Source organism: Podarcis liolepis, assembly GCF_965112155.1.
Source record: "Podarcis liolepis genome assembly, chromosome: 5".
Classification (NCBI taxonomy): Eukaryota; Metazoa; Chordata; class Lepidosauria; order Squamata; family Lacertidae; genus Podarcis; species Podarcis liolepis.
The window spans coordinates 38,921,263-38,949,233 of record NC_139556.1 but is presented as its reverse complement, the minus strand read 5'-3'; the positions used below and the strand labels follow the sequence as shown (position 1 = coordinate 38,949,233).

Sequence of the window (27,971 nt, the reverse complement as noted above, 5' to 3'; positions counted from 1 at the left end):
GACATCAATTTGAAATGCCACTGAGACAAGCTGTGTGCTAGTTTGCTTGCTCAGGGTAGTCATATCCATGCAAATGATGGCAGGGAGTGTGGAGTGCCTGCTGGGCAGTCTTAGTTGATGCTGAGTGGAGGGAGGCGGCTAGCCTGATGCCACCAGCCTAGTGCTATCACTGTACTTTTAGCTTGCCTGCTGGAGTCTGAATTTGGAAGAAGAGCGGTGTCAGTAGAACTTATCTGCCAGTCCAGGCAAAAAAGGAGGAAGCAGATAAGCCAAGGCCTACATCACCCCCACCCTCGGGTGTGCACAGATGTGAAAGTACGGTAAGTATTACCCAACATTGCACTGTTACTTAATTTTGGTTCTCTGTACATGTTTATTTTATTCAGGGGGTGTCCTCTTTTTGTTTTTAATACATGTGATCCACCCATCCATTTTACCATATCAGATTGCATGTGTGTGTTAAAACAGGCCTGCATAAATTTGTAAAGGACAAAGCAAACCAGACACAGCTCACCATCTACACAGTATGCCTCAGGCACTTATAAAAAAGAAGTCATCTGTTTTGCTGCCTTTCTGCAAAAAGGAAATATGTTGAATCCGCCTCTCTCCACTCACCCACCCCAGTTTACTGGAACCATTCGTTCCTTGCAACATGGAAGATGCCCCAAAGCTGCTCCCCTTTGCCCATCCTTAGCAGCAAGGCAGGGAATGCAGGAGGGGAGACAAAGCCAGGCGGAAGGGTCCAGCCAGCCTAGGGTTTGCTCCAGGAATCCTGCACAGCTCTTGGGGCTCAAGCTCATGGAAATTCAGAGAACAAAGCAAGTACAACCAAATCCACCAAACAGCATGTTTTAGCAAGAAACTGATCCTTTTGTATCACAAAAGATGATGTGTAAAAGGAATACAGTCCTTTGGATTATATAAGATGTTGTATAGAGCGCAAACAGTCATTTTATTTACAACGAAAGAAAAAAGGACTTGAGGCTTTGCTCAAACAAGGCATCATGCCATATTTGCCTATGTACCACAGGGTGGTGCTGCCGGCCAGAGCTGGCAATATTAGCCTGGATGATCTCCCGGGGACTCGCCTCCTCGTAAATGTGCTCATGCCCGCATGAGTCACCACCACGGGAGGAGCACCAGCTCCTCCGCGCGGACGCCAGAGGAAGAGGAAGACCATAAAGGCGTAGAGGCGGGTTGCCCTTGACGCTCGGCGGCGCCATTACCGACTCCAGCCCGCGCTCCCTCAGCCTCGCCCGCTGCCTCCGCCAGCCCCCGACCACCGGCGCCCAGGCCTCGGCTGGGTGGGAGGAGGAAGAGACGCGGGTGGGCATTCTCTCCCTCTCCGCGCGCTCTGATTGGACGGCGCGCGTGGCCTGAGAGATACAAGCGAGGCTTGGGGTTGGCTGTGCCGCGCGCCCCCTTTTGCCGCTGAGGGGAAGAAGCCTGGATTGCAACTCCTTCGTCCCTCGGCTTTCCGGTGAGTGGCTTCGCTTCCCAAGCGCACAAGGGGCGAGGAGAGATGCTGGGGCATCGCCTGAAGGGAGGCCGGGTGGGAGAGTCAACAGGGCGCCTCTTGTGCATGGTGCTCCGCGGCCATTGAAGTCCGCAGGAACTGAGGAATCCCTTCCCTGGGGCTATAAGCAAAGGTGGCGCGCCAAGACCTGGAGGGGAACGGAAAGTGGCCTAGCGACTCGCGCAGGGACGCTCCGGCCCGTCGTGGAGGCGAGAGGTGCAGTGCTGAAGGGCGCCCGTGGCCTGCACGAAGGGACGCCTGTTGCTGGACCCTTGCTCGGGTTGGGGGGATAGTTGCCAGCTAAAGCTTTCGGGGCGGGGGGTTGGCAGGCCCTCCAAGTGTCCCTCTTGCCCAGGGACAGTCCCGGGTTGGCAGAAGCCCTCCCCGTTTCTGATTGGGCCCCAGAATGTCCGGCTTTCCCCTAGGAAGCCCCTGTTTTCATCGGAGAAATGCTGGAGGGTACGGGGTGGGGAATGGCGATATGGACCAGAAGGGAATTGGCAACAGCAAATAAGGCAACACCTAGAAAGAGGGAAAGTGGCAATGGCAGGCTGTCCCTTCACAGCACCCCTGCCCCCCATTGGTGCTTCTGCATTGCAGGGGGTTGGACTAGATGATCCTCAGGGTCCCTTCCAACTCTACAATTCTCCCATGCTGGTGGAGTGAACTAGCTTCTTTAACACTACAGGTCTTCCTCTTCTCCCCCCACCATGCCTTGCCCTCAAGTGTGTGTCTTTTTGTTCTTTATATGCTGCATAATGGGCTGAAATGAATCACAAATGAATTACTGGCATGGAGATGGACGTAACTAAGTGGTTGTTTTACTTGGGGTGGTAGGAACTTAATTTTGCTGCTCCCATTTGGTGTCTCCCTCCTATGAAACCTTTCAGTCTGTTACTCAATAATGGGTTGCACTTTAGATTAGGACCCTTTAGCTCTTGCAGTTTTAAGTGGTGAGATGGTGCTTGAAAAAGATTAGCTTTCCCCCAATCTTCTAGCTGCATATTTTGGGTGTGAAATAGGGGTACTGATATACAGCACAGGCCACTTGTTCATTCTAATCTGCAACCTGAAATCCGTTTAAATTTATGCCCAGTTTTCTCTTCTTTCTGTCTAGATGGCCAGCTAAAAAGGGACCGCAGTAGAATTCAAGAGTCTTGTGGCACTTCAGAAAGCTTCCACAGATTTATTGTGGCAGAAGCTTATGCGGCAAGGGTAGCACATACGATGCTCTCCAGACGTCGTAACGACTACCACTCCCATCAGCCCCAGCCAGCATGGCCAGTGGCCCAGCATAATGGGAGTTGTAGTTCAGCAGCTTCTGGGGGACACCATGTTGGCCACCCCCATTCTGTGGACTAGAAGCCACTTCATCAGATGCAGCAGATCTTTTTCAAGTTTTGAGAGTTGTGCAGAAGTGGGGGTTTTCTCCGGTTTGCATGATAAGAGACACCTGCGTCTGATGAAATTGCCTCTTCTGAACAACTCTGAAAAGTTTTGCTACACTGATAATTCCTTTTTTTAAAGGTCTAAACAAACACATAAGAAAATGGTGCACTCCTAAGAGCCCTGATCCATCAGCTGAAGACTGTAGTTCAGTGGTAGAGCACAAGCTTTGCATGTAAAAATCCTATATTCAGTCCTGGGCATCCGCGGGCAGGACCAGCGTGGGAAAGCCCTGCCTGAAATGCTGGAGAGCCAGTAGTCAGTATAGACTAGGGTTAGCCAATGTAGTGTCCTCCAGATAATGTAGGACTACAATTCCCATTTGCCCCAGCCAACATGACCAATGGTCAGGAATGATGGGAGTTGTTATCCAACAACATCTGGAGGTCACCAAATTGGCTACCCCTGGTGTGTGCAGTAATAAGCTGGATTGACCAATGATCTGGTTTCGTAAAAGGTAGCTTGACAGGTTTCAATTATATATGGGATATATAACTTGGGAGAAAGGAAAGAAGCTCTAATTTTGTAACCAGAGAATACTTCATGGTCCCAACTCTGGGTGCTGTAGAAAACTGGGTAGAGCAACACACAGTACCTCTCTTCTCTGCAGTGTTAGAAACTGAAATATGAAAGCTAGGAGCTAAATGGCACCTTAAACGTAGGTTATGGACACCACAATGGAGTGTCTAGGCACACTTTTTTACAACAAGAATACAAACCTGAAAATGAATGAACTGCAGCTAAAATCTTACGTTCATTTTTCACATGGTCTAGTTCTTCCCCTGCCAGCCCCCCTTATATTCTTAAGAAGGCCCCTTCTCCTGGCTAAAGAGAGTGAATGGAATGGGGAGGCAGAAAAAGGTCCTTCTTTCCTTCCAGCAGTGGCAGTACTGTGCCCAGAGCTCAGAAACTGCTCACATTTTAATGAAATTCCCTGTTGCAAAATTCGCCTAGAGCAATGGGAGTTTCAAACACTGCTCCTCTGACTTCCCAGTGTAATCCCTGCAGCTGTGCAGAATGTAGTGGAGATCCTAGCTCATTTTAGTGACTCTGAATATGACGGTTATTCCAGGGCAATTAAGAGAGAGAGAGAAAGTGCTATGCTGGAATTGACAACTTGTTAACCAGGTCCTTCATGTATAAGAGCAGCTTCATCTGCAAACATTAGCCAGTGCTGATTCTCACCTTCATGCCCAGAAATACTTCGCCTGCTGGTTTCTACAGATCACAGCAGTTGTTAAACTTTCACAGTTAAAAGGCACAAGGACAGGCCAGACTGGTTATTCTCTGGTTAGCTGACAACTTTAGCATGTACAGGCATATGTACTCCCCAACCTTGTGATTGTTTCGTGTATTAATTTGTCATGTTTTTGTTGCTGGTTTTTAAGCCTCTCCAGGTCCTTTTGGGATTTCTCTTTCAAAGTGGTTTCCTCAGTGAGCATTGCTAAGGTAGTTAGGGTTGTGGGAAAATACGTATTTTCCTACTTCTTAGGAGACTTCTGCTTGTCAGATGCTGTCTGTGAAAGGAGAAATAAATCATGGCAATGTTAGCACCACTAGCAAGTAACACTTCTTCTTTAACTTCTTCTTTTGGAACAGTTGTGTGTTTCTTAATACCTGCTGCTTCCATGTTTCTGTTCTCTGAAAGAGATGAGCAACAACATGTTGTTGCAAGGAGTGCTCCTGTCCATTCCAGATAGCCATTCCAGCCTCCCTTTCCCCCCTGCGCAATCAACAAATTGTTCCATTTTTCTCTGTAGGATCTCCCCCCCCCCAATTTTTATTTTTATTTACTTCTACAGACCTGGAATATTGCCATGTCTTTTGTGCTGTTTGATTAAATAAGGATCCACCCACTGATGGGAAAAGAAAATGGGAAGGAAGAGACAGAAATAGGGGAAGTTTTCCTTTTTCAGTGATACATTTAAACCAGTGTTGGTTTATCTTTTTGTAAATGGCTTTGAGGATTTATTTATTTTTTTTACACAGTCAAGCGGTGTGTACATTTTATGCAATAAATAAAATGAATTAATTACCAGTGGTGGCTAATGCCCCTTGGAACCAGTAGGGTGGTGAACAGCAGGTGGCCCATGACAGGTGGAGACAAACCTTACACCTCCCACTACTCTTCTTTGCTGAGTTCTATAAGACTGGGACTGAAGAATAGGAGGCTGACAACCAGTATAACTCCCTGGACTGGCTGTAGGATGGGGATAGCTTGACCAGTGTAATCCATGCATCGGTAACATTTGTAAGCTTGAGGCTGGATTACTGAAACCTGCTCTGTGTTGGGTGGCTCTTGGGTTTGGGACGTCTGCAGGTACCGTATTTTTCGCTCTATAACACGCACCAGACCATAACACGCACATAGTTTTTAGAGGAAGAAAACAAGAAAAAAAATATTCTAAACGAAACAGTGGATGTATGATTTTTGTGGTTCATGCTGTGGCCACAGACATGTGATCTGACAGTGAGTTTGGAGTAGCCCAATGCAAAAATCCTGAGGATCCATGTGGATCCATGCTTTGTAACCACGTTTTTGCACCACTGCGACCCCAGGCAACAGTGGGTGCGTGATTTATTTGGTGCAAGATGTAGCCATGGACATGCTATGTGATCTGATGGTGAATTTGGGGTGACCCAGTGCAAAAATCCTGAGGACCCATGTGGACCCATGCTTTGTAACCACGTTTTAAGTGGGGAGGGAAGGAAAAGCACTCAAGGGACAAGGAGCACGCATGGGGTGTGTGGAGAAGGATGCTACTAATAATGCTATTTAGCGAGCTGAGTGGGGAGGAGAGAGGGACAGAGAGCCTGCTTGCCTTAAAGGAGCCAACCGGACAGGAACCGCTTACATTCGTGTAAGCGGCTCCTCTCCCGCTGTGCTCCTTTAAAGCAAGTAGGCTCTCTGTCCCTCTCTCCTGCCCACTCAGCGGCTCTTCTCCCGCTTTGCTGTTTCAAAACGAGCCACGGAGGAGGGGGAACCATGGATCCTCTGCTCACAACTGCAGCAGATCCCCCCCCCCTGCCACCCGTAGGCATTCGCTCCATAACACGCACAGACATTTCCCCTTACTTTCTAGGAGGAAAAAAGTGAGTGTTATGGTGCAAAAAATACGGTAACTCCTCATTTGCTTCTTCAAGGCCTTGAAAGCTGAAAGCCTTTCACAAGAGACAATTCGGCTCAAAAGCTGACTAAAACTTTTTTAAAAAAATCTGTGATAAAGAAGGTTACCTGATCTACTGGCCTTGCGTGTGCATCTTTGATCAGAAGGTGAAGATTTCTTGGCATGGATGTAAAGTGAAGGGGAAGTTCTCATATGCTTTACACTCTCTGTGCTGCTGCTGAAGGCAGGGTTAGAAAAAAAAGGAAAGAAAAGTTTGCAGTTTAATGTGATTAATGTTAATATACCATTGACTCTCTGGGTGCCTTGACTTTTATGTTATCTTTCCCCTTGGCCTTTTAGCTAAAACAGGCTTTGTTTAGCTGATCATAGAGCAGTTTCAGGAAAGCGTGATTGCAATGAACTTTATCTTCTCTCAGTCATGTGCTGTTAAAAAGCATGAGGGGAAACTGCAGAACAAGGACAGCCACAGTCACAGATCAAAGGCCAAACTCAATCATGTTTTGCATGTCATATGGGGGTGGCGCATGTCTCCCTGTCTTTTATCTGAAAGATAAGACTCTCTCCTTGGACAGAGAATGCGAACTGCAACAATATTACTATTATTTTTAAATTCAGTATTTGCAACTTTTGAAATTCATCTCTCTCTTGTTGATGATTCAAATTATCAAGGAAACAACTTTTAAAATAATGAGTTTATATAATGCTCTTGTAGAAATGCCATATACATATACATATTCTGATATATGCCAGAAGAGGTTTGGCTATAGGTGATAATGGCTTCATATTCTGGCTTGTTTTGAAGTCATTATCTATAGTTTCCAGGCTTTCACATAATGGAAATCTCTTGTTAAATGCTGGGTCTTGGCATGCTTTGTTGCTTGTTTAGAGGGCACAGCAAAACAACAGGGAGATGGTCCTGCATGTGGGTGCACACACACTGGTTTATTACGTCAGGGTTTCTGGCACAGCATTATGTGTGGGCATGGCTGATATGAAAGGGAGCAAGGGATGATCTTTTGATTTAAGACAAAGTGTGTTAAGCTGACACAAGATTACTATCATGTGGTGGCCTCCACAGGTCACTGGAAAATTTCAGAAGCAGATCCGCCACACCAAATGATTGAATGGTGACTGCTCCTTTTTCTGGTTGCACATGTCAATAGGAGTATAGCATCTAGATCAAGGGAAGTAATAGTGCCACTGTATTCTGCTCTGGTCAGACCTCACCTGGAGTACTGTGTCCAGTTCTGGGCACCACAGTTCAAGAAGGACACTGACAAACTGGAACGTGTCTAGAGGAGGGCAACCAAAATGGTCAAAGGCCTGGAAACGATGCCTTATGAGGAACGGCTAAGGGAGCTGGGCATGTTTAGCCTGGAGAAGATGAGGTTAAGGGGTGATATGATAGCCATGTTCAAATATATAAAAGGATGTCATATAGAGGAGGGAGAAAGGTTGTTTTCTGCTGCTCCAGAGAAGCGGACACGGAGCAATGGATCCAAACTACAAGAAAGAAGATTCCACCTAAACATTAGGAAGAACTTCCTGACATTAAGAGCTGTTCGACAGTGGAATTTGCTGCCAAGGAGTGTGGTGGAGTCTCCTTCTCTGGAGGTCTTTAAGCAGAGGCTTGACAACCATATGTCAGGAGTGCTCTGATGGTGTTTCCTGCTTGGCAGGGGGTTGGACTCGATGGCCCTTGTGGTCTCTTCCAACTCTATGATTCTATGTCAAGTTGATTCAGCCTTTTCAATAGCTGTTGCAATTCAAATGATCCATTTGGCATGCCAACCAAAGAGGAATATTCAAAGTGTCCTTTTTCAAAACCCAAATACAGTTGACCAGTATTATCTTAAAAGAATAACAATCTGCGTGAAACCACCTGATAAGATGAGATTTGGACAAGATATTTGTAATTCATGACTTGTCCCTTAACCATTACACTGAGACAGCACACCACATGTAAAGTTGTGTTAAGCCAAGGCTGCAAACCTGGACCCGCTTCTTGTAAAGTAAATCACATGGAACTGCCTTCTGGATATATGTGCATGGAATTATGCTGGATCTTGAGCAAGGCCAAAACCAATTATCTCTATTACAGAGGTGTTTTCCCTCTAGGAAAGCACTGTTCATTCGTAAAAACTGTTGGTCTTACTCTTCAAAAGCTGCTTTATGTACTGTTTCTTTCTGTGAAACGTGTGCGCACATCCTTGACTGTTCTCTTTGTGGATTTCACTGTAAAAATATTAATTTAGGTTTGTGGAAAAGTAGTCTTACATATGTGTACTGAAAGATGAATTTGTTTTCATGCAGATAAAGGATGTGGCTCCTCATAGTCGTGGCGAGTTTGATCCAAGGACTTGCAACTTCAGAAAACTTTGTGAGAAGACGAAATGTTGACCCTGAAGCTACTATGAATATTGTAAGCCCTTTTTATCCTTCTGTGTTGTATCTATTATAGTTAAAGGCATCAGTGGCAATTGGTGCTACACTTGATATTCCTGAAGTTGCATTTTCACTGAAAGTTGGGATTACATGAAGCATGAAAATATTCACTTACTATTATTATTTTTTAGGAACATAACCTTCCCTTCTGATACAGTTACATTGCTCAGGGTGACTTACAGCCATCAAAGCAAAACAAACAAACAAACAAACAAAAAACAATAATCCCATAAAAGATATAAAGTGGCAGCGACAGACTTGGCGGATAGCAGAACTATATGCCCAAATTCCAAAATGTTTCTGTCCGGCAAGTCTTGCTCAACACTCTCGTGACCCACTAACACAGGGATGGTTGGACTTACTGTTGAAACATGCCTTCTATTTGCTACAGCAGCAAACTTCTTTCAGTTCTCTCTCCCTCCCCCTTCTCTCTCTCTCTCTCTCTCTTGTGCGGAGAGAGAGTGGAATCCTGCAAATTTAAGGGAAGGTCTCTGAGTGTGCATATGAGGGCACGACACTGAAAAACCTTGTGCTAAACTATTTGTTAGGTGTCAAACTTTCCCTTGATAATTATTCTTGGGAAAACTGGAGGCTGGCTCAATGAGTCTGTTGCTCAAGTACCTAATCGGATAGCTCTAGAAAGCTGAATTGCCTCAGGGATACTGTTCGGTTTTGCATTAAAGGAGGTCACCAAACAGACTGCTGATTTGGCCAGAGCAATAACTTATTAGACTTCTTTGGAACTGACAAACTGATTGTGTAGGTCAGTCCTCCTCCCTTTTCTAACTTTGCACCTTTTTGCACACTCCAGGTACTGACTGTCTTCTGTGGAAGACAATTGTCTAGGCCTTTTTACAGCCATTTGCTAATGTTCCCAACTGAATGCTGCCCATTCTTTCCTTTCCCTTCCAGAGCGAAATTATTTCCTTCAGAGGATATCCCAGCGAGGAATATGAAGTGGTGACAGATGATGGGTATATCCTGAGTATTAACAGAATCCCCCATGGGAAAATAAATCAATGGAACAAGGGTGAGTGTGTGTTTTGAGGTAATATATTGTGTGTACACGTAAATGTAAATGTCCCACACTATGCAGAGATATAGATGTAGATACAGAGAAAGAAATGAAGGCTTCTTGCTTTGGAGAAATTTGGCTAACATCAGGTTTCACCAGTGCGAAAATAGATAGTTTGTTTGATAATGTAGGGTTCTTATAGATCTATCAATAACAGATTCTTTGTTCAGCGAAACTAACAGTTACATACTGTTACATATATACATACACACCTTGCTATTGAGCTCACTCCTACAAAATGAATCTGTCCCCCCTCGCCAGCAATCCTTTTACCATCTAAGAATTGGGGCATGAGGATAGAAGGGAAGGCTGTTAAGTATTATTATTTAGCTTTTTACTGTTTTTTTAATAAAAAAAACCAGTGTATTTTCAGAGTCTTTTTCATCTTCAGGATTCTCCCCTCCCACAGTAGCATAATCTGGGCCACAGAGAATTTGCAAGACATTCAGATGAATATTACCACACTTGGAGTTCATCCAAAACATGGCACCATTCTGCCTCTAGTGGGACCAGTTTTGCTTGTATGGCTTCATTACATATGCCGGAAGGGCATGGGAGAGCACAGCACTTTCTCTCTTCATGTGGGGAAGTGAAAATTCCCTGCTTCTTTTCCCGAAGGCATTAGATGTGGAAACATTGTACTCGACTGAGCAGGACTGAGCTAAAGCTACTCCACCCACCCACCCTCAGAAGTTGGATATGAGAGGGTTTTGGTTCAAAGGAGCACAGGAAGCCTTGCTAAGTGAGTGAGGACATAGGCCAGGCACAAGCTCTTGCCCGTCTCCCACCCCCAGTTCTCATTCCTTGATTTGCCCATAGGGTGCTGGCAGGTCTCTTCCCAAGCAGTGCAAGTTTGTTGGCTCTCTTCTCCATTCTTGGAGATGTAGGATAGATACTTTATGTTGATAATGATTGGGCAGCCTGCTATTCTTTTTATTATTATCCATTTTGCTTTCTTGGGTGTCTCTTGCTATCCAATGTAGCAAAATAACATGGTGGTCTCCTTTTTCCTATAAAAGTGATGGTTGCCAGCCAAGGTGTCCTCTTCCGCTTTTGTATTTTGTGGTCTCACCAGTTGCTCAGCAATGTGGGAGGAAGTGCACACAATTGCCCAACATGTTCTTGTTCTTTTTTTCTTTTAAGATTTCAATAAAATAGGCCATACTAATAGATGAAGTCAAGGATATTTTAATCCTTTTCTGAGCTATTAAAAGAAGTGGGGAAGTGTGGTGGCAGGCAGAAAGGGAAGCTAGAATAACTAGTTCATAGTCCATGTTGACATCAGCTGTTTTCAGTCCTGACGTAGCTGTGAGCTGCACACCATCTTGACACAAGTGACAGGGAAGTGCATGTGATCTTTTTGGGGGTGGTGGGGGCGGATCTCTTTAGTTGCAAAAGATTCTTTTTGCAGTTGTCACAGATGCACTCGCTTCAGCCATTCACAGAGATTCACTGCTACCTCTTCTTTCAAAAAGGGTGGAGATGGTAGCACATCCAGCTCAGTGTCCCAACGCCTTTGCCTCTCTTGTCTGCAGCTTTTTCCTTGAGTAAAAGGAGTTCGCTCCAAGGTATGGGTCTAGGACAATCTGAGGCTATTGCATTTGTGAAGCCCGAGTAAAGGATAGTCTAACAAGTGATGATTTTTGGTAGTTGAGGCACAGGTGGCATCGTGAAGAAAGGGCAGATTGTCTGAGCCTCCTGCTTCCAGTACCAAGCTGTAGCTTCAATGTCTCATTTTCCGCCCCTCTTCCATTACAAGGTTTGATGGGGGGGGGGGAGCTGAACAAATAATTTGTTTAGCTTAATGGATACCCTAGCGATGTTCAACAACCACAAAAACTTTGTTCTACACAGTTGGTCTGTTCTAATCAAGAGGCAGCAAGTATCTAGGGAAAAGTAGCTCGTTTCCCTCGGTTTCAGTTTATCTTGTGGCTGTTTGTGTCAAATACGCTGTCTTTGATACGTTCAGTGATGGTTCTTGCAGTGTTAAAACTGTTAAGTGGGGCTGTGGATCTGTTTGTAATAAAGGTGCAGGTATAGAGAATTTTAGTACAAGGTATCAAAGTGATGGATGAAAAGGATGTTTTCCCAAAGGACATTTAAGTCTGGTGTTTTGATTTCTCACACCTCCAGATAAAATAAGAGCTGTATTGAATTGAGCAAAGGTTGGCTATTAAAAAAATGTGTTTGCTCTGCTTTCCACATTGCATTCAGAAGTGATTGGGTGGTATTCCACCAAGTTTTACTCAGAGTAGACCTGTTGTTGACTTACTCATGCTCATTAATTTCGGTGAGCAAAACTTGGTTGACTGTCCCCCCTATTCATTCCAGACTAAAAGACGCCACTTGTGGAATTGCTGGCTATGCATTCTCTTTGCCCCATGTTTACAGCAGGCATGGAATGATTGCATGACTGGCATTAAAATTTTTGATGGATCTCAGTCTTGTTGGAAGCAGACACTGAAGCAGTAACTTTGCTTAAAACATTTCACTTTCAGGTCCCAAGCCTTCAGTGTTTCTACAGCACGGCTTGCTTGCTGATGGCAGTAACTGGGTGACAAATCTGGACTACAACAGCCTTGGCTTTATGCTGGCTGATGCTGGCTATGATGTTTGGCTGGGAAACAGCAGAGGTAACACTTGGTCCAGAAAACACAAACACTATACAGCAGACCAAGAAGAATTCTGGATGTTCAGGTAGAGTGAAATATCTAAACTTACTTGGTTCCTGGTTTTGCCCTTTAGACTCATGCTCTTCATATTGGTAGTTAAATAAACAATCAAACTTGCACATATTGCACATATGGGGAATTGTGTGCTTGGTTGAAGCCCACAATTGGGATAACCCCAGCGTCAAAGGATGAAAACGGTTGGCAATTCATTTTGGGGCCCAATTTGGTGTGCTCACATTAGTGTTTAAAGTTTTAAACGACTTAGGACCAAAATATCTATGGACACTAGCATCTGCAGCAATGGCAGATGAACTACAACTTTCTGATTCCTACCTTTTCTTAATTTTTTTTTTAAAGAGTTAACTCTTTCTAGCATTTGTAAAATCTGTAGAATGTGGCAAATTGTACAGGTGCAATTATTCTTTTTTTAAAAAATGAGAAACTAGCCTGCTCCCATTTCAGTGTTTTGAACTCCGCTGAAAATTTATCCTGGTGCCCATTCCTACAAACCCTCTTGGGGAGAACGGAACCTCTTGGTAGTTCTGCCACCCTCAGAGCTTCATAAAATGACCACCTGGAAGAGGGCATTCTGTGTGACAGCCCCTAAGTTTTGGAGTTCCCTCCTCATAGAGATGCACTTAATGTATCTTTTGTTATGTGCTGAAGAGTCATCTCTTTCCTCTGGCCCTTGACACCAGAGGTGTATAATTTAGGACCCACCCTCTTTTCTTTTATTGTAATGTCTTTTAACTGTTCTTAATACTGCATTTTAAAATTGTTGCAGCCCACTCTGATACCTCAGGGTGAAGTGCAGGTAAGACATTCAATATATAATGATGGTGGTGAAAAGCATCCTTAGTGGTGCTAATAGACTTTGGGTGGAATTAGATTTGATGTGGGAGAACATCCTCAGACATGGGCACGAGAGGAAGCAGAGCCCTCTGCTGCCCACTGCATAAATTCTGTTCCTCCCAAATTGACATTTTAAAAAGTTGTTTCTAACATTGTTTCCAGTATTCATCACACTGGGAGAAACATGGCTTTTTCATCTCCCTTTTCCAGCAGGATTTGTCTTCCTCTTCCAGTCTGTCGGTGTTGCGTTTGTAAACCGCCCTGATGATTTATAAGAACTATGGTGGAAGTTTGGTTTGCCTTGTTTGGTTTTCCAGGTGCTGCTATCTGACATCTAGGGACAGCTTGCCTGTCAAAACGGTCACATTTTGGTAGCCACGTGGTTGCTGTGAACTAGGTAGTGGCCTTTCTTCATGTGCAGTGAATTGCTCATAATGTGGCATTGACCATTTCTGAACACTGGTGGAGTGTTCGCGCTGGTGGAGATATCTAGGGAGGACGAATAATGGCTTGATTAAAAAAAAAGACTCTGCTTCACAAACGTTCAGAGAATTGGGGACTTGATGGGTCTGTGGTGAACTTTGATCTACCAAATCCAAGCCTGTTTCTTCGACTGCATTGTGCTGAGAACATTGCGTTTGAGACTAACAAAATGTGGGTCCCACTGCATATGCAAGTCTGTTAAACATAGGTTGTTTTTTTCCCTTTCCTTTGCAGTTTTGATGAAATGGCTAGATATGACATTCCCGCTTCAATAGATTTTATCCTGAACAAAACCGGACAGGAGCAAATATTTTATGTTGGCCATTCCCAAGGCACCACAATGGGTAGGTTTTCAGGTTTCTTAAATGCACATTGACAATTCTAATAGCTACAGCTATTTCTTTGTACAGCTGCTATTCCAAATTACTTTTAGGAGGAAGCTTGTTCATAGTACCGCAACTACACATGGTGTCACTGGACACACATTGGAAATAAAAACAACCATTACTCAATTGTAACAGGAAGCTGCAGTCCAACAAACCCAGGAAGTATTGCATTAAGGCCCATGAGAGAAGGCAAGAAGGGAGTGTGTGGGCCGAACACTCATTCTCAGTCAGAAAAGTCACAGGGCAATAGTAGTAGTAAAAGGAGATTTACTCCTTCCCCTGTACCATCTGCTTTAAATTTGATCTGGAGAGTTGGGTGAACCCAATGACAGGGGGCACACAAGGAGAGAACATTCTGTTGCACAAGGAAAAGTCCTTGCTGTAATGGAATATTTCCCTCAGTGCTATGTTGAATAGAACCTGCAGTTGAATAACCAACACACTCATATCTTAACCTCACCACTGACTGTCACTTCATGTTTTGTTGATTCTTAAGTTTATTGATCAAGTGAATTTACAGTTACCGTATTTTTCGCCCTATAGGACGCACTTTTTCCCCTCCAAAAATGAAGGGGAAATGTGTGTGCGTCCTATGGGGCGAATGCAGGCTTTCACTGAAGCCTGGAGAGCGAGAGGGGTCGGTGCGCACCGATCCCTCTTGCTCTCCAGGCTTCAGGAAGCTCTGCGCAACCCTCAGGAGACCGGCTCCGAGGGTTGCGCAGAGCTGCCTGCAGTCCCCGGCTCAGCACAGCTCTGCGCCGCCATCCGGAGCGGGCGCTAAGTCCCGCCCCGCTCCGGATGGCGGCGCAGAGCTGCCTGCTGTCCCGGGATCAGTGCAGCTCTGTGCGGCCACCGGGAGCCGGGGGCGAAGCCCCGCCCCGCTCCGGATGGCGGCGCAGAGCTGCCTGCAGTCCCGGGATCAGCGCACTTCTCCCCATCGCCAGCCCCACAAGCTCGGGGGACAGCGGGGAGGCCGAGCGTGCCTTCCCACTGTTCCCCGACCTGGTTCTTCCAGCCCCGCACCTGGGGGGGAAATAATTTTTTTTCTTTATTCCCCCCCCAAAAAACTAGGTGCGTCCTATGGGCCGGAGCGTCCTATGGGGCGCAAAATATGGTACTACACTGTTGAGGATATATATGCAACCGTAAACGTTTTAAGTTGGTCAAAAGCAAGAAAGGGTATTTTCTGTTTCAATGCCCAGGTTAAAAAACTCCATCCATAGATCCATAGAGGGGTGTGCTTGAGTCCTTCTGTTTTAACCTTTATGTGTGCTGCTAAGGCTTTTCTATTTTGCCAGGTTTTCACTCTGATTTCATGTATCTTTCCCCCCCACTTTTAAATTTTGCCAATGCTGGTTGTATTAGAATTGTTTGCCGTGATAGTAATTTCATAAGCCACTTTGAGTTTATTTATAAATAAAAGAAGGGTTCAGATTTCTTAATGCAAACAACTTCCTTTTGACTTGAAGGTTCTGATTGTAAATGGTTCCACACAGGCCATAAAATACTTCATTGCTTTTGTGTTATGAGAGATCTGAGCTTAAAATTTTGATCTTGGGATTTGTTTGAGAATGCCCAGCTAGCTATATTCATTTCTCTTCTCTTCTTTTCCATCCCACTACCCAGCGTTCATTGCATTTTCAACCATGCCACAGCTAGCAAAGAAGGTAAAGATGTTCTTTGGACTGGCGCCGGTAGCCACCATAAAGTTTTCAACCAGCCCACTAGCCAAAATTGGAGTGTTTCCTGAACTAATGTTCAAGGTATGTAAAAAGGTAAAGGTAAAGGGACCCCTGACCATTAGGTCCAGTCACGGATGACTCTGGGGTTGCAGCGCTCATCTCACTTTACTGGCCAAGGGAGCTGGCGTACAGGTTCTGGGTCATGTGGCCAGCATGACTAAGCCACTTCTGGTGAACCAGAACAGCGCACGGAAACGCCATTTACCTTCCCGCTGGAGCAGTACCTATTTATCTACTTGCACTTTGACGTGCTTTCGAACTGCTAGGTTGGCAGGAGCAGGGACCGAGCAACGGGAGCTCACCCCGTCGCAGGGATTCGAACCACCGACCTTCTGATCGGCAAGCCCTAGGCTCAGTGGTTTCGACCACAGCGCCACCCACGTCCAAAGTATTTTGGACCAAATACTTGCTTGAACCACAGTCCGCAATTGTTGCTGGATGTAACTAAGTACTTGGGAGTGTGCTTTTTTGTTGGCTCTGTACATACTTGAAGAAAAGAAGGAACATACCATTTAACAAAGGCCTGAATGAGTGGCTCGTTTCAAAAGTAAACACATCAGTTGACCCGAGACTGCTTGTAATGCTCTTCAGAACCTAAGCTGCTCAAGCTAGTTGATGATGCCACTTGGCATCAGGCTGTTGCTGTAGCTACTTTATACTGTTTCCTTCAGTGGGCGGTAATGACAATGTCTGTGTTGAGAATATAGTGCAGAATCCTTTTGCCTTTGCGTGTGGGATTTGAATAGGTTTTCTATCCTAAGTGACTGAGTAGAAGATTCTCATAATAGTTTTTGTCATGCTATGTTGTTACTTGATATGATTGGAAGTATCCGCAGGAAAACAGACGGTTGACTTAACCTAGTGACCTATATACTATTGTTTTTTGTTTTGGCAGGCAATGTTTGGGAATAAGCAGTTTCTCCCTCAGAACAAAGTTATGAGCTGGCTTGCTACTCACTTATGCGACCATTTCGTATTTGATTATCTTTGTGGCAATGTTTTCTTCCTACTATGTGGGTTTAATGAGAAAAACTTAAATATGGTAAGTTTTCTGACTACCTAATAAAAGGTACAGACAATGATCTAAATAATTTGGATGTGTGTGAACTTTTCTAAAATTATTACAGCTTATGCCATCCATATCTTACTTTATCTTGGGTAAAATTTGCTTGAATCTTACAAGTTTCTGCACATGTTGCTTTGGCATATTGGAAAACACATGATTGCTTGGGTATAACTCAAAGTTCCATATGTTTCTCTTTCTGTTATGGGATTGTATATTGTAATTTTCTGTTGTGAACTGCTTTGAGATCTGCAGATGAAGGGCGGTATACAAATAAAAAAAATAAAAAACAGTGACCCTGGCATAGAACTAAGTTGTGACTGCCCACTTTGTAAAAATGGAAAGGGGAAAAAAATGTTGGTGTGGATTATTAGGTGATCTTCTGGATGTAGTTATTATTATTTCCTTTCTTTTCTACCAGATTTCTTCTTTTCCTAGGGTTACAATGATAAACAATGTGAACAAAATACACTCATGTAGTCATACGATTATGTCGAAATTTTTTTATGCATTTGTACAAGCTGGAACATAACACAATTGTTATGTTCCAGCTTGTACAAATGCACATAAAAATATGCATTGATCTGTGGCACAATACAGCATTAGAATTACAATGATGTGAAGTGAATGTTTGTAGTTGTTATGCCACACCCTGAATACCAATCAGGGCTGGTGCACAGGGAACTATTTAAGAATGTATTGTAGATCGCAAGCAGGCTGTGGCATTAGGCACTCTTTCCTTGCCACCTTGACTCAGTATGAACATGGTCAAGAGTGCTCCTGAATTCTATTTTAGCCTTTCTCAATTAGAATCCTAGAATGCCCCTTAACCATGATTGGTAGCTATTGGATACAACGTGAAACAAGGGTAGGATTAGTTCATGTGCTAGAGAGGTGAGAGTATGCAATCCCATGACACACCCACAGTTGTTTATTGTCATATCTGCATTGGCCCTAGGGAAGTTGTGCTGGATCATTGGATGAATTATCAGGGCTTTAACATACCTGGGAAGCAAAGCCTTGCTGAACACAGTAAAACTTAATTCTCGCAACACACTCATAGGATTTCACTGAAATAATTTTGCTACGTAATATGTAAAATGCAGTCATGTTGTGGGACGTTAGTTAAAACTAATGTAGTGGGACAATCAGGTAAAAACTCAAATACTTTGCCCTAAAGTAATGTCACTGGTAACATAATATTGAGATTTGCAGCTTGTTTAGAGTGCCAAGTTGATCTCTGTAAAGAGCTGTAGGTAGTTACTATTTTGCTGCAAATAAACACAGAACTGCATGATCTCTGATGCAGTACTTTTGTTCAAATAAACCAAATGGAACAAAATAAATTAAGTGGCTGTGGCATTTTGTGATGGTTTCACTCGATAATGTTGCTGTTTGTTACAGACTCGAGTAGATGTATATTCAACGCACTGTCCAGCTGGGACATCTGTTCAGAACATGCTGCACTGGGCTCAGGTAGAACCTATACCCTTAATTCTGTTTAAAGAAGCTTCCTGTATATAAAAATAATAAATAAATAAATAATATGTGAAGGTATATGCAAACATTACAAATGCAGCATGCCTCTTTTTTTAGGCTGTGAAGTCCGGGCAGCTCAAAGCCTTTGACTGGGGTAGCAAGAAAGCAAACATGGCTCACTACAACCAGGTAAGAATTTCTCACTCATTTGCGCGCGCGCATGTTGCTTACATAATAGAAACCTGCAATGCAATGGACTCCTAACTCCCATCAGCCCTAGCCAGTACAGTCGTACCTTGGATCCCGAACACTCTGGAACTCGGACATTTTGGCTCCCTATTGCCGCAAATCCGGAAGTGATTGTTCCGGTTTGTGAACGTTCTTTTGGAACCTGAACGTCCGACGGGGCTTCTGTGGCTTCTGATTGTCTGCAGAAGCCGCAGTTTGGTTTTCCAATGTTTTGGAAGTCGAACGGACTTCTGGAATGGATTTCATTCAACTTCCAAGGTTCGACCAGTGATATTGATAGGACAGGGCTGTCCAACAGGTCTATCTACCGGTCGATCGTGGGCTGTCCCTGGTCGTTCCTAGTTGATCCTGCAATCTCCAGCGATAGCCCCCCCAAAAAAGCTCAACAACTCTGATCCCTCTCCCTAAAAAAGTCTCAACAACTTTGACTTATCCCTTCCCAAAAAAGCTCCACAACTTTGCTCATCCTCTCCAATGGGTAGATCACTGCCAGTTTATTTATAGTGGGAGTAGATCACAGTCTCTTGGAAGTTGGACACCCTGTGATAGGAGATGTGGTCCAGCAATATCTAGAAGGCCACAGGTTCCCTATTCCTAATGTAGACTGTGTATACATATGCTGTTTTTTTATCCATAAATCTTTGTTGTATTCTGAACTACAAACTTGCCAATTTTTAAAACAAACAAACAAACAAACAAACAAACAAACAAACAAACAAGCTAACTAACTAACTGTTTTCCTTCCCCATCCCTTTTAGTCAACACCACCTTTCTACAAAGTAAAGGAGATGACTGTTCCAACAGCTCTCTGGACTGGAGGTCATGACTGGCTTGCTGACCCAAAGGACATTGCCCTATTGATGACTCAGGTCCCGAACTTAGTTTACCACAAGAATATCCCTGAATGGGAACATCTGGATTTCATCTGGGGCCTCGATGCCCCACAGCGCATGTACAAAGATATAATTCAACTGATGCAGAAATATCAATAAGGCCACATCATCCTAGGAGCTGTGATTCTGAAACATTTCTTCAAGAAACTAGCATGATCACGCTGCTTTTTTTTGTTTAATCATGGAAAGAAATCCTTCCTTCCTTTAAATACGTATTCTCTTATTAACCTGTCTACATGCAGTTTAGTAATACCTCAGGAAATTTACATTTTTGCACTGCTCATAAGTGTTCTCATGCATCTTGAATAGAGATGTTGAGACACAACTTAAGTGTTCTTCTCGTTGTGGTAGTCTTGAGGAAAGGAAAAGCCTTGTTGCTAATCTTGTCTATTGATAAGTATCTGAAAGTAAATCTTATCTGCCCAAACTTGTTATGGAGAGCAGGGTGGAGAAATGTTCTGGCTAAAGCCTTGCTAACATCAGGAAGCTTTATAAAACGAGATCTTTGCTCATCCCACTTCTCATAGCAGAGTTAGGAAGATGAGCTGCACTTTCGATCAGAGAGCATGGGTGTGTGTTGTAGGCCTATTTCCAAGTGTGTCTGATAATGCCAGTGGGAAGCTTCCATCATTTGCTGATCTTGGCTGACTCTGCACATTACAAGAAGAAAACAACACACTGCAGTGGTTAAGTGTTCCCAGCATGGGATTCCTCTAGGGCTCTTTTTTTGAGTGTTGGACCTTATAGTCCACCTTATTCTGAAGTGCATTCCCTGGATTGCTCTGGAACTACTCAGGGACAAATGCTTTTTAGCTGTGCCCTTGTGATCAAAGCACAAACTGTGTTCTAAAGCTGGTACTTCTTTGAAGATAAACTGGCATGTGTTCAGGAATTAAAATGCATGCCTTAAAATGTGTGACACTGTGTTGCATTGGGAGAACAATGCATGTGACTCTTTCAAAGAGGAGCTGCATCTAGGGCTTGCTTCTGTAGCTGTGGAAATATACGAAAGTATTAGCCTTCCAGTGTTCATGTTTAAAATATGTGGGTGCTGTTCCAAGGCAGCGACCCTGTGTTTTGAAAGCAGCAAGGTACGTAGCACTTATTTAAAGGCTGCCAGGTTGAGCCTAAATGCATTTTATTAGGGTTTTGAAAGAAAAAGAAACTTTCTCCAACAAGTCCTTTTTTATTGGAATACAAGCTCTGAGCATGTGTTATAATGCTGTCCCCAGTGGAACATTGCTCAGTGGTGGAGCACATCCTTTACACCCCATGTTTAACCCGTCATTTCTGGGTAGACCTTGGAAAGACCCCTTTCTGAAACCCTGGAGAGCTGCTGCCAACTGGTGTAGGTAATATGGAGTTAGATGGGCTAAATGTTCAGACTAAGGCTGCATTCAGATGTCACTTAGTTATGTCTTCCTAGCATTTGCCTACCTGTGCATTTTTGTGTTCTATGTGATCTTTCACGCAATGCAACAGCCACCTCTGGAAATCTAGCGGATGTTTAGCACTCATGCCCAATGCTAATTCTCTCCAGGAAATAATAATAATAATTTGCAATTGTCTTAATTTGGAAAATCGCTGGAGTTTTGTATTGACAAAATTTGGGGCGCTATCCCAGCATATAGTTCTTTAACCACCATTTAAATAAGCACAACATGGCAGCATATTGATCAAAAAGCCCAAGTTCTAAAATGCAACAGGTGCTACAGTATAAAAGGAATGTTAGTGATAAGGACAGAAGCACTTAGCATTATAACCAGTAAAACTAATGCAATAAACCCCATGTCTGAATGCATCCTCAGAGCAAGGTAGCTTCCTATGGCTGATGTTTCACAGGCCAAGCCTAAGTGAAACGTCCAATACTACCTACCTCCTTGATATTTCAGACCCTATGGAGCTTTTTTCTATATCAAAGAAGTGTTGTGAAAATATATGTTCAAACTGTGAGATGAATTCAGAATTGAGATGACATGAAATATTTTTATTAACCAAATTCAGAACTAGCTTATATGGAAAATGACTCTTTTTGCAACTTCACAGATCCATAAAGAATGATTAAAAGGAATGGTTTGGATTTTATAAAGCAAAGTTCAGTTTGCAACTTGGAGACGTGTTTTTTTTCTGCAGAGATGAAATGAACGGCAGTGCATAGACTGACTACCAAAGATGCTCAATTATAGTGTGTCTATGCTCTGATTCTTTATGCTCTGATTCTCTTAATTTTTCTAACTTTTGCACTGAACTGTAATTAACAGATGGAAATGGGGCTCTGACAAGTTAACATTATTCATAATGCTTTAATAAAGTTTTTTTTTTAAAAAAAATAAAAATACTTTTTACTTTGGGTTGTTTTGTAAAATCAGCAAATATCAGTTCTACATTTTATGTGCAATATTAAGACATTCTAATCACTTTCCCTAAATATGAAAACTGATACTTGTAGTTATGCCCGCTTTTTAATCTTACTGTTATATGCCATTTTCTGCTTTGGGTGCAAATTAATATTTTAATAACAAAAACAAGGAAGCATAGTTGCAAATATTAAACTTTGTTGAAGAAATCACTCTGGGAAACCCATGCACTGTGTCTCATGTTTGTCTAAGCTTTTTTGGGAGGAAATGACAGCATTGAATAAAAATATAACTGAAACTAAAAGTGGTCTCCATGTGTTGTTCCCACAGATGCAAGTATTATACTCTGAAAAGATCTTTCTAATGAAGGCTTTTAATCACAAAAATTGTACATATGAAGGACCCCTGTCTTATCCAAACAAGATTGGATAGTGGAAGGAAATTACTTGTGTTACAGAAAGCAGAGATCCCTGGTGCAATTTCAATGAGCTTAATTTAAAATAGTTGACTGGAAAGTCCGTAAGAATGCTCAATCATGGCAGAAATGCCTGAAAATTCAGAACAAGGATTTTGGATAACAGGATACCCTTATAGGTAGTACTGTGCCTCCAGAGTCTGCTTCCTGTTGTCTGTCTTAAACAATAGACCCCTACTCTCTCCCATCCCCACAAACCAATGCATAATATTTACCTCATAATTCTAGTTTATCAGTGACCGTTCAGTGGTATTGCTGCTTCGCATTGTAGAGGCACTGCACAATAGACACACAAGTGTATCTGCCACAATAGACACACAAGTGTACACACAACACTTAAAATAATGCTATATAATGGAGAGCCAGTGTGGTGTAGTGGTTAAGAGCGGTAGTCTCGTAATCTGGTGAACCGGGTTCGCGTCTCTGCTCCTCCACATGCAGCTGCTGGGTGACCTTGGGCCAGTCACACTTCTCTGAAGTCTCTCAGCCCCACTCACCTCACAGAGTGTTTGTTGTGGGGGAGGAAGGGAAAGGAGAATGTGAGCCGCTTTGAGACTCCTGAAGGGGAGTGAAAGGCGGGATATCAAATCCAAACTCTTCTTCTTCTTCTATATGGCGTTAACAGGTGTTCCTATCTGAGGCCACAAACCTGTTATACTCACAGGCCTTCCCTTAGCCACCCCAGCAGTGATCCGATAGAAGGAGTGGTACCAGCAGACATAGGGTGGCGGGCAGGTGAATTTGAAAAAAGGGAGGAAGTACCCCAGAAGCAGCTTTCATTGTGATTGAATATGCAAAGTCTGAAGTTCAGAAAATCCTAGATGGGAATTCTTAATGCTGTCCTTTCTGCTTTAATTTGGAAGCATTTCTGGAGCAAGCTACAATTTAAAGCAAGTTGATGCTGTTTTCTGCCACAAGATGGTGCATTGTCACTTACCAGTGATACTTTGTAACTGGTCCGTAACATTTTTAGCTGGGAGACACTGCTTTTGTAACGTGTATCAAAAAAGAGAGACGCTGCCCCAACCTTTCCCTAATGTTTGAAAGCAAGAATACAAATATCTAGCCAGTCTCGCAACATTGCTTGTTGGGGAGGGGGGGGATTAAATCTGTATGTTTAGGGAGAAGACCAATGCGTTGTGGGTTCCTGTGTGGGTTCCACTGTACAATTCTATGGTTCAATACGTGCAGAACTGGTATTATGGGGTACCTGTAAAATGCAACAGGGCTGGTTCAATAGATCAAACTGCTGGAGTGGGCACATACAGTATGGGGAAAGGCAATCCTGGAAGTAAACTGCTCCCTAGCTGTGACGGGCTTTATACAGTATACAGTACTAATAGTGATACCTTGAGCTTGGCCTCGTAGCAAATGGGGAAGTAGCGCTGATCTTCCGCCGCAGGAGTTCTATGCTGACAGGATCTCATTCATGAAAGCAGCACGTTGTAATACACAATCCAATGCAAACTTAGCGGGGAATAAGGGTCATCGAAAGCCACGGGACTTACAGTGGTACCTCTGGTTACGTACTTAATTCGTTCCGGAGGTCCGTTCTTAACCTGAAACTGTTCTTAACCTGAGGCACCACTTTAGCTAATGGGGCCTCCTGCTGCTGCCGCGCCGCCGGAGCACTATTTCTGTTCTCATCCTGAAGCAAAGTTCTTAACCCGAGGTACTATTTCTGGGTTAGCGAAGTCTGTAACCTGAAGCGTATGTAACCCGAGGTACCACTGTACTTCCAAGTCAGCGTGCCAGGGATTGCAGGACCGGCGGACTTGGCGGTGGGGGTGGTTGCTGGAGCCTCGTCTGTCCTTTCAGTCCCGCACCCACCGCGCACCCCTTCCTATGCCACTGGTAGCTAGGCGAGGCGGGGGGCAATGGGCGCCACACCTCGGTGCCTGCAGCGTGCCTGAGCCATGCGTCTGCGGGCGAACTGCCCGCAAGCTCCGCGCTGGCCTCTGCCCACCGCCTCAGCCGCCCTACAGCTGAGGGGGAGGCTGCAGCAAGGCTCCACGCAGCGCGCCCTGCCATGGCTCGCCCCCATGGCACTCGCCCCTGGCTGCAGGACGCGCGCACCGCCCCGGGCCCCCGAGCGGCTAGCTACGCCGCTGCGCGGAGGTGCTCGTGAGAGGCCGTCTCCCCGGGGCGCATGGAAAAGCCACCCGCCCCCTGAAAGAGCCCGAGTGGCAGCGCTGCCTCTCCCTGCCTGCGTCGCGTGCAGCTTCCCTTTTCCCTGGGGCAGCTTGGGTCTTCATGGAGCTGCAGCCGCCAAGCGGAAATGCGCTCCGACGGGGCGTTTCAGTCTGGTGCTGCCGACGCGAGCAGCGGGAATGAAGTGGCTTCTCTCTCACTCTCTCCTCCGGAGCGGAGGGGCGGAGGAGCCGAGCGGGAGGAGCTTCTCGGGCAGGAGGGCGGGTTTCCCAAATCTCCCACTACAATCCTAACCATGTTTACTCCGATGACTGCCGGGCAGGTGGGATGAAGTCACCTTGCAGTTGTAACCATCCTCAGTCAGAAGCCACCCCCATTCAGTTTGTAATGTGGCCTGCAATTGCAGCCTTGTAGAAATGACAATCTCACCACTTTAAGGGGAAACTTTATTTTATAGCAACCAATTTTTTTTAAGTGTTTGACGTTTCATTATGCTTTTATGTGTTGAAAGCCACCCGGAGTTGCTGGGGCAACCCAGCCAGATGGGTGGGGGTATAAATAATAAAATTATTTGATTGGAGGACAGTTACTAGACAATTATTTGATTGGAGGACAGTTTGACTTTTTAATGTAAATGGCACAATCCTTCACACATCTACTCCGAAGTGAGGCCCTCTGTGTCTTAATGGGGCTTATTCCTGAATAACTGAGCATAGAATCACAGCCTTGAACAACTGAATTCATTCTCCCCCTCCCTTTTATTGATGCATCAATAAATAATATAGCATTTAAAATAGGTCTGTTAAAACTTCAGTGTGTCATCATGGGACTCTTCTGCTACTTTCCAGAATCGCGTTACCAACAGATTACATACATGCTGCTTAAAACAGGTTCTAAACCCATGTGACATGGATAATAGCTGTTGTCACAACTGTAAGAACTTGATGGTTAGGCAACACAGTGCATGGCAGCCATAAAAATAATAATATTGGAAGCTTTGGGCTTTGTTGGACAATAGTTACTGCTTGAAGTTGAGATGTGTCTCAACAGGTTTGCTCAAAAATAACTTTCATCATTCAGCGGAGCTTGCTCTCAAGTAAATGTGCGTAGGATTGTAGCCTTATTTTTTTTAATCTTTCCTTTTTATCACACCTTTCCTAGAAAGAGCTCGAGGCATCATACGTGCCCCTCTCCACCACATTCCAAATTAAGTCACATATCCGAGCAAAGTGAGTTCCAGTTTCCAAAAGCTGAAGCTACCACATTTGTTACTAAACCTATGCAATTTCAGCCACTATTGAATGCTTAACAACACGGGGGGGGGGGGGGTCAAGTCTTTGGTCCTCCAGATGCTGCTGGAAATTGGGTAAGGCCAAACTAATCATATTAACTGGAGAGAACTGGCTGGGGTTCCCCCACCCCATCCAGGAAAGCACTGTCTGTTCTTGATGGACAGTTAGTTGCAAGCTATGTAAGCAGTGGCGTAGCGTGGGTTGTCAGCACCCGGGGCAAGGCAAGTAATTTGCGCCCCCTAACCCGTGGATTTGCGCCCCTAACCCTAACCCCCAGATGTTGCGCCCGGTGCGGCCAGCCCACCCCTGCACCCCCCATGCTACGCCACTGTATGTAAGCCATGTTATCTGCCATTTCTTTCTGTGAAATATAATATAGCTTTCGGTGCATCTTTTTGACAGTTGGTTTAATCTAGCTGTGTGGAGGACCAGTCTTGTATATTTGTGCTGAAAGATGGATTTGTTTCCACACAGATCAAGGATGTGGTTCCTCATAAGAGGGGCAGGTTTGGTCCAAGCCCTTGTTACTTCAAAAACACTTCCAAGAAGAAAATACCTGGATCCAGAAGCTGCTATGAATATTGTAAGCTATTTATCTTTTTGTGTTGTATTTGCTTTAGTTAAGTGCTGGATTCTACAACTATTCACTCTACCTATGCTATCATCTATTTATCTGTCTATCTCTCTATCTATCTCTCTATCTCTCATCCGTCTATCTAACTATCTAATTTCAAAATACTATTCCTGCCATCCAAATACAAATGCTCAAGACAGCTTACAACATGTCCCCCCCCCCAAGCAAGTCTGAAAGGGTTACTAATCTGTGCTCTAGTAAGGTATATTGCAATTATTCAACAAAAGGCAGAAAAGTAATTTAGTAGCCCACCGAGACCCTGAGCAATATTCAGGTGGTCAGGGGTTTGGAACCACTGCCAGCACAACAACACAACAGCAGAAGTAGGCTGGGCTACAACAGAAGGCTCATAGTTCCAGCAGGGGGAGACAGGTGCCAGGAAAGTTCTCTGCCCTTGAATATCACACTTCCCTGAAAAGCCAGAGCAAGCTGCGCAGCTCTCGCTCTTGCTGTTCTGGCTTCAGTGATAGCTGCACAGCGCCTCTTGAGCGAAGCGGGAGGAGGAACGGAAGGGGCTCCGTAAGGGCTCCCTTCCATTCCTCCTCCTGCTTCACTGGGAAGCCAGCAGAACAAGAGGTGCGGCACACCTCTTGCTCTGCTGGCTTCAGCAATAGCTGCGCAGCCTGCATTCACTCCATAAGATGCACACACATTTCCCCTTACTTTTTAGAAGGAAAAAAGTGCATCTTATGGAGCAAAAAATACGGTATATTTTTCTCACAGTCCAGCTGGGACATCAGTCCAGACCATGCTTCACTGGGCTCAGGTAGCACCTAAATACTCAGTTATGTTAAAATAAGTTTTGTGTATAGATTTCAGCTTTAAATGGCTGATCATATTCATGAGAACAGGCTGATAAAGAGGTGCAGGACTTCTTTGACCACATATGGCACATGTCGTGGACTTGTGACAGTGAATGATATGGATCTGTATTTCCTCTGCCTGTGAAAATTTGAGTGTTTTTGTAGAGAGGTATTGGAAATTGGCTTGTTTCTTTGACCCATCTGGAGTTGTCTCTTCCTAAATGCGGCTTGCCATGAACCTCTTCTCTGTTTAGGATCAATTGTGGTATTGTAGGATGATCCTTAAGGCTCTGGTGGCTGCAGTAGGGTTTGAAGGAGTTGGTCTTTTCTGACTCTGATTTTGTGACTTGGGCTGCAATCCTAGACATGCTTCTCTGGGAGTAAGTCCCATTGAACTGTTTGGAATAGGCACAGAGAGATTTGTGCAAGGGGGGCTCTGTTTGCTCCACCACTTTCCCCTAGGGAAACCTGATCTTTAGAGCTGAATCGGAACAAATGGCAATCAGGTGTTCTGCAGATTGTCATTTGTTGTGATTAATAATAATAATAATAATAATAATAATTTATTATTTATACCTCGCCCATCTGGCTGGGCTTCCCCAGCCACTCTGGGCGGCTTCCAAAACAATATTAAAATACTATAATACATCAAACATTAAAAGCTTCCCTAAACAGGGCTGCCTTCAGATGTCTTCTAAAAGTCTGGTAGTAGTTGTTCTCTTTGACATCTGGTGGGAGGGCGTTCCACAGGGAAGGTGCCACTACCGAGAAGGCCCTCTGCCTGGTTCCCTGTAACTTGGCTTCTCGCAGTGAGGGAACTGCCAAAAGGC

The 27,971-nt window shown here is 44.3% G+C and overlaps 1 protein-coding gene across 2 annotated transcripts; it reads left to right on the top strand.

The window, feature by feature from the left end:
- Nucleotides 1–168: 168 nt before the first annotated feature.
- On the top strand, nucleotides 169–22,090 carry LOC310706836 (putative lysosomal acid lipase/cholesteryl ester hydrolase). 2 transcript variants are annotated; one of them, XM_083503177.1, is made up of 10 exons: nucleotides 169–344; nucleotides 8,346–8,512; nucleotides 9,448–9,565; nucleotides 12,109–12,307; nucleotides 13,852–13,961; nucleotides 15,630–15,766; nucleotides 16,641–16,787; nucleotides 18,213–18,284; nucleotides 18,405–18,476; nucleotides 19,295–22,090. In XM_083503177.1, exons 2-10 carry the CDS (start codon nucleotides 8,411–8,413, stop codon nucleotides 19,526–19,528), a joined length of 1,191 nt encoding a protein of 396 aa, XP_083359303.1. In that variant the 5' UTR covers nucleotides 169–344; nucleotides 8,346–8,410; the 3' UTR covers nucleotides 19,529–22,090. The 2 variants fall into 2 exon arrangements, with proteins under 2 accessions (XP_083359303.1, XP_083359302.1); XM_083503176.1 differs by lacking the exon at nucleotides 169–344 and adding an exon at nucleotides 1,037–1,480 and having other exon boundaries at nucleotides 8,404–8,512.
- Nucleotides 22,091–27,971: the final 5,881 nt, after the last annotated feature.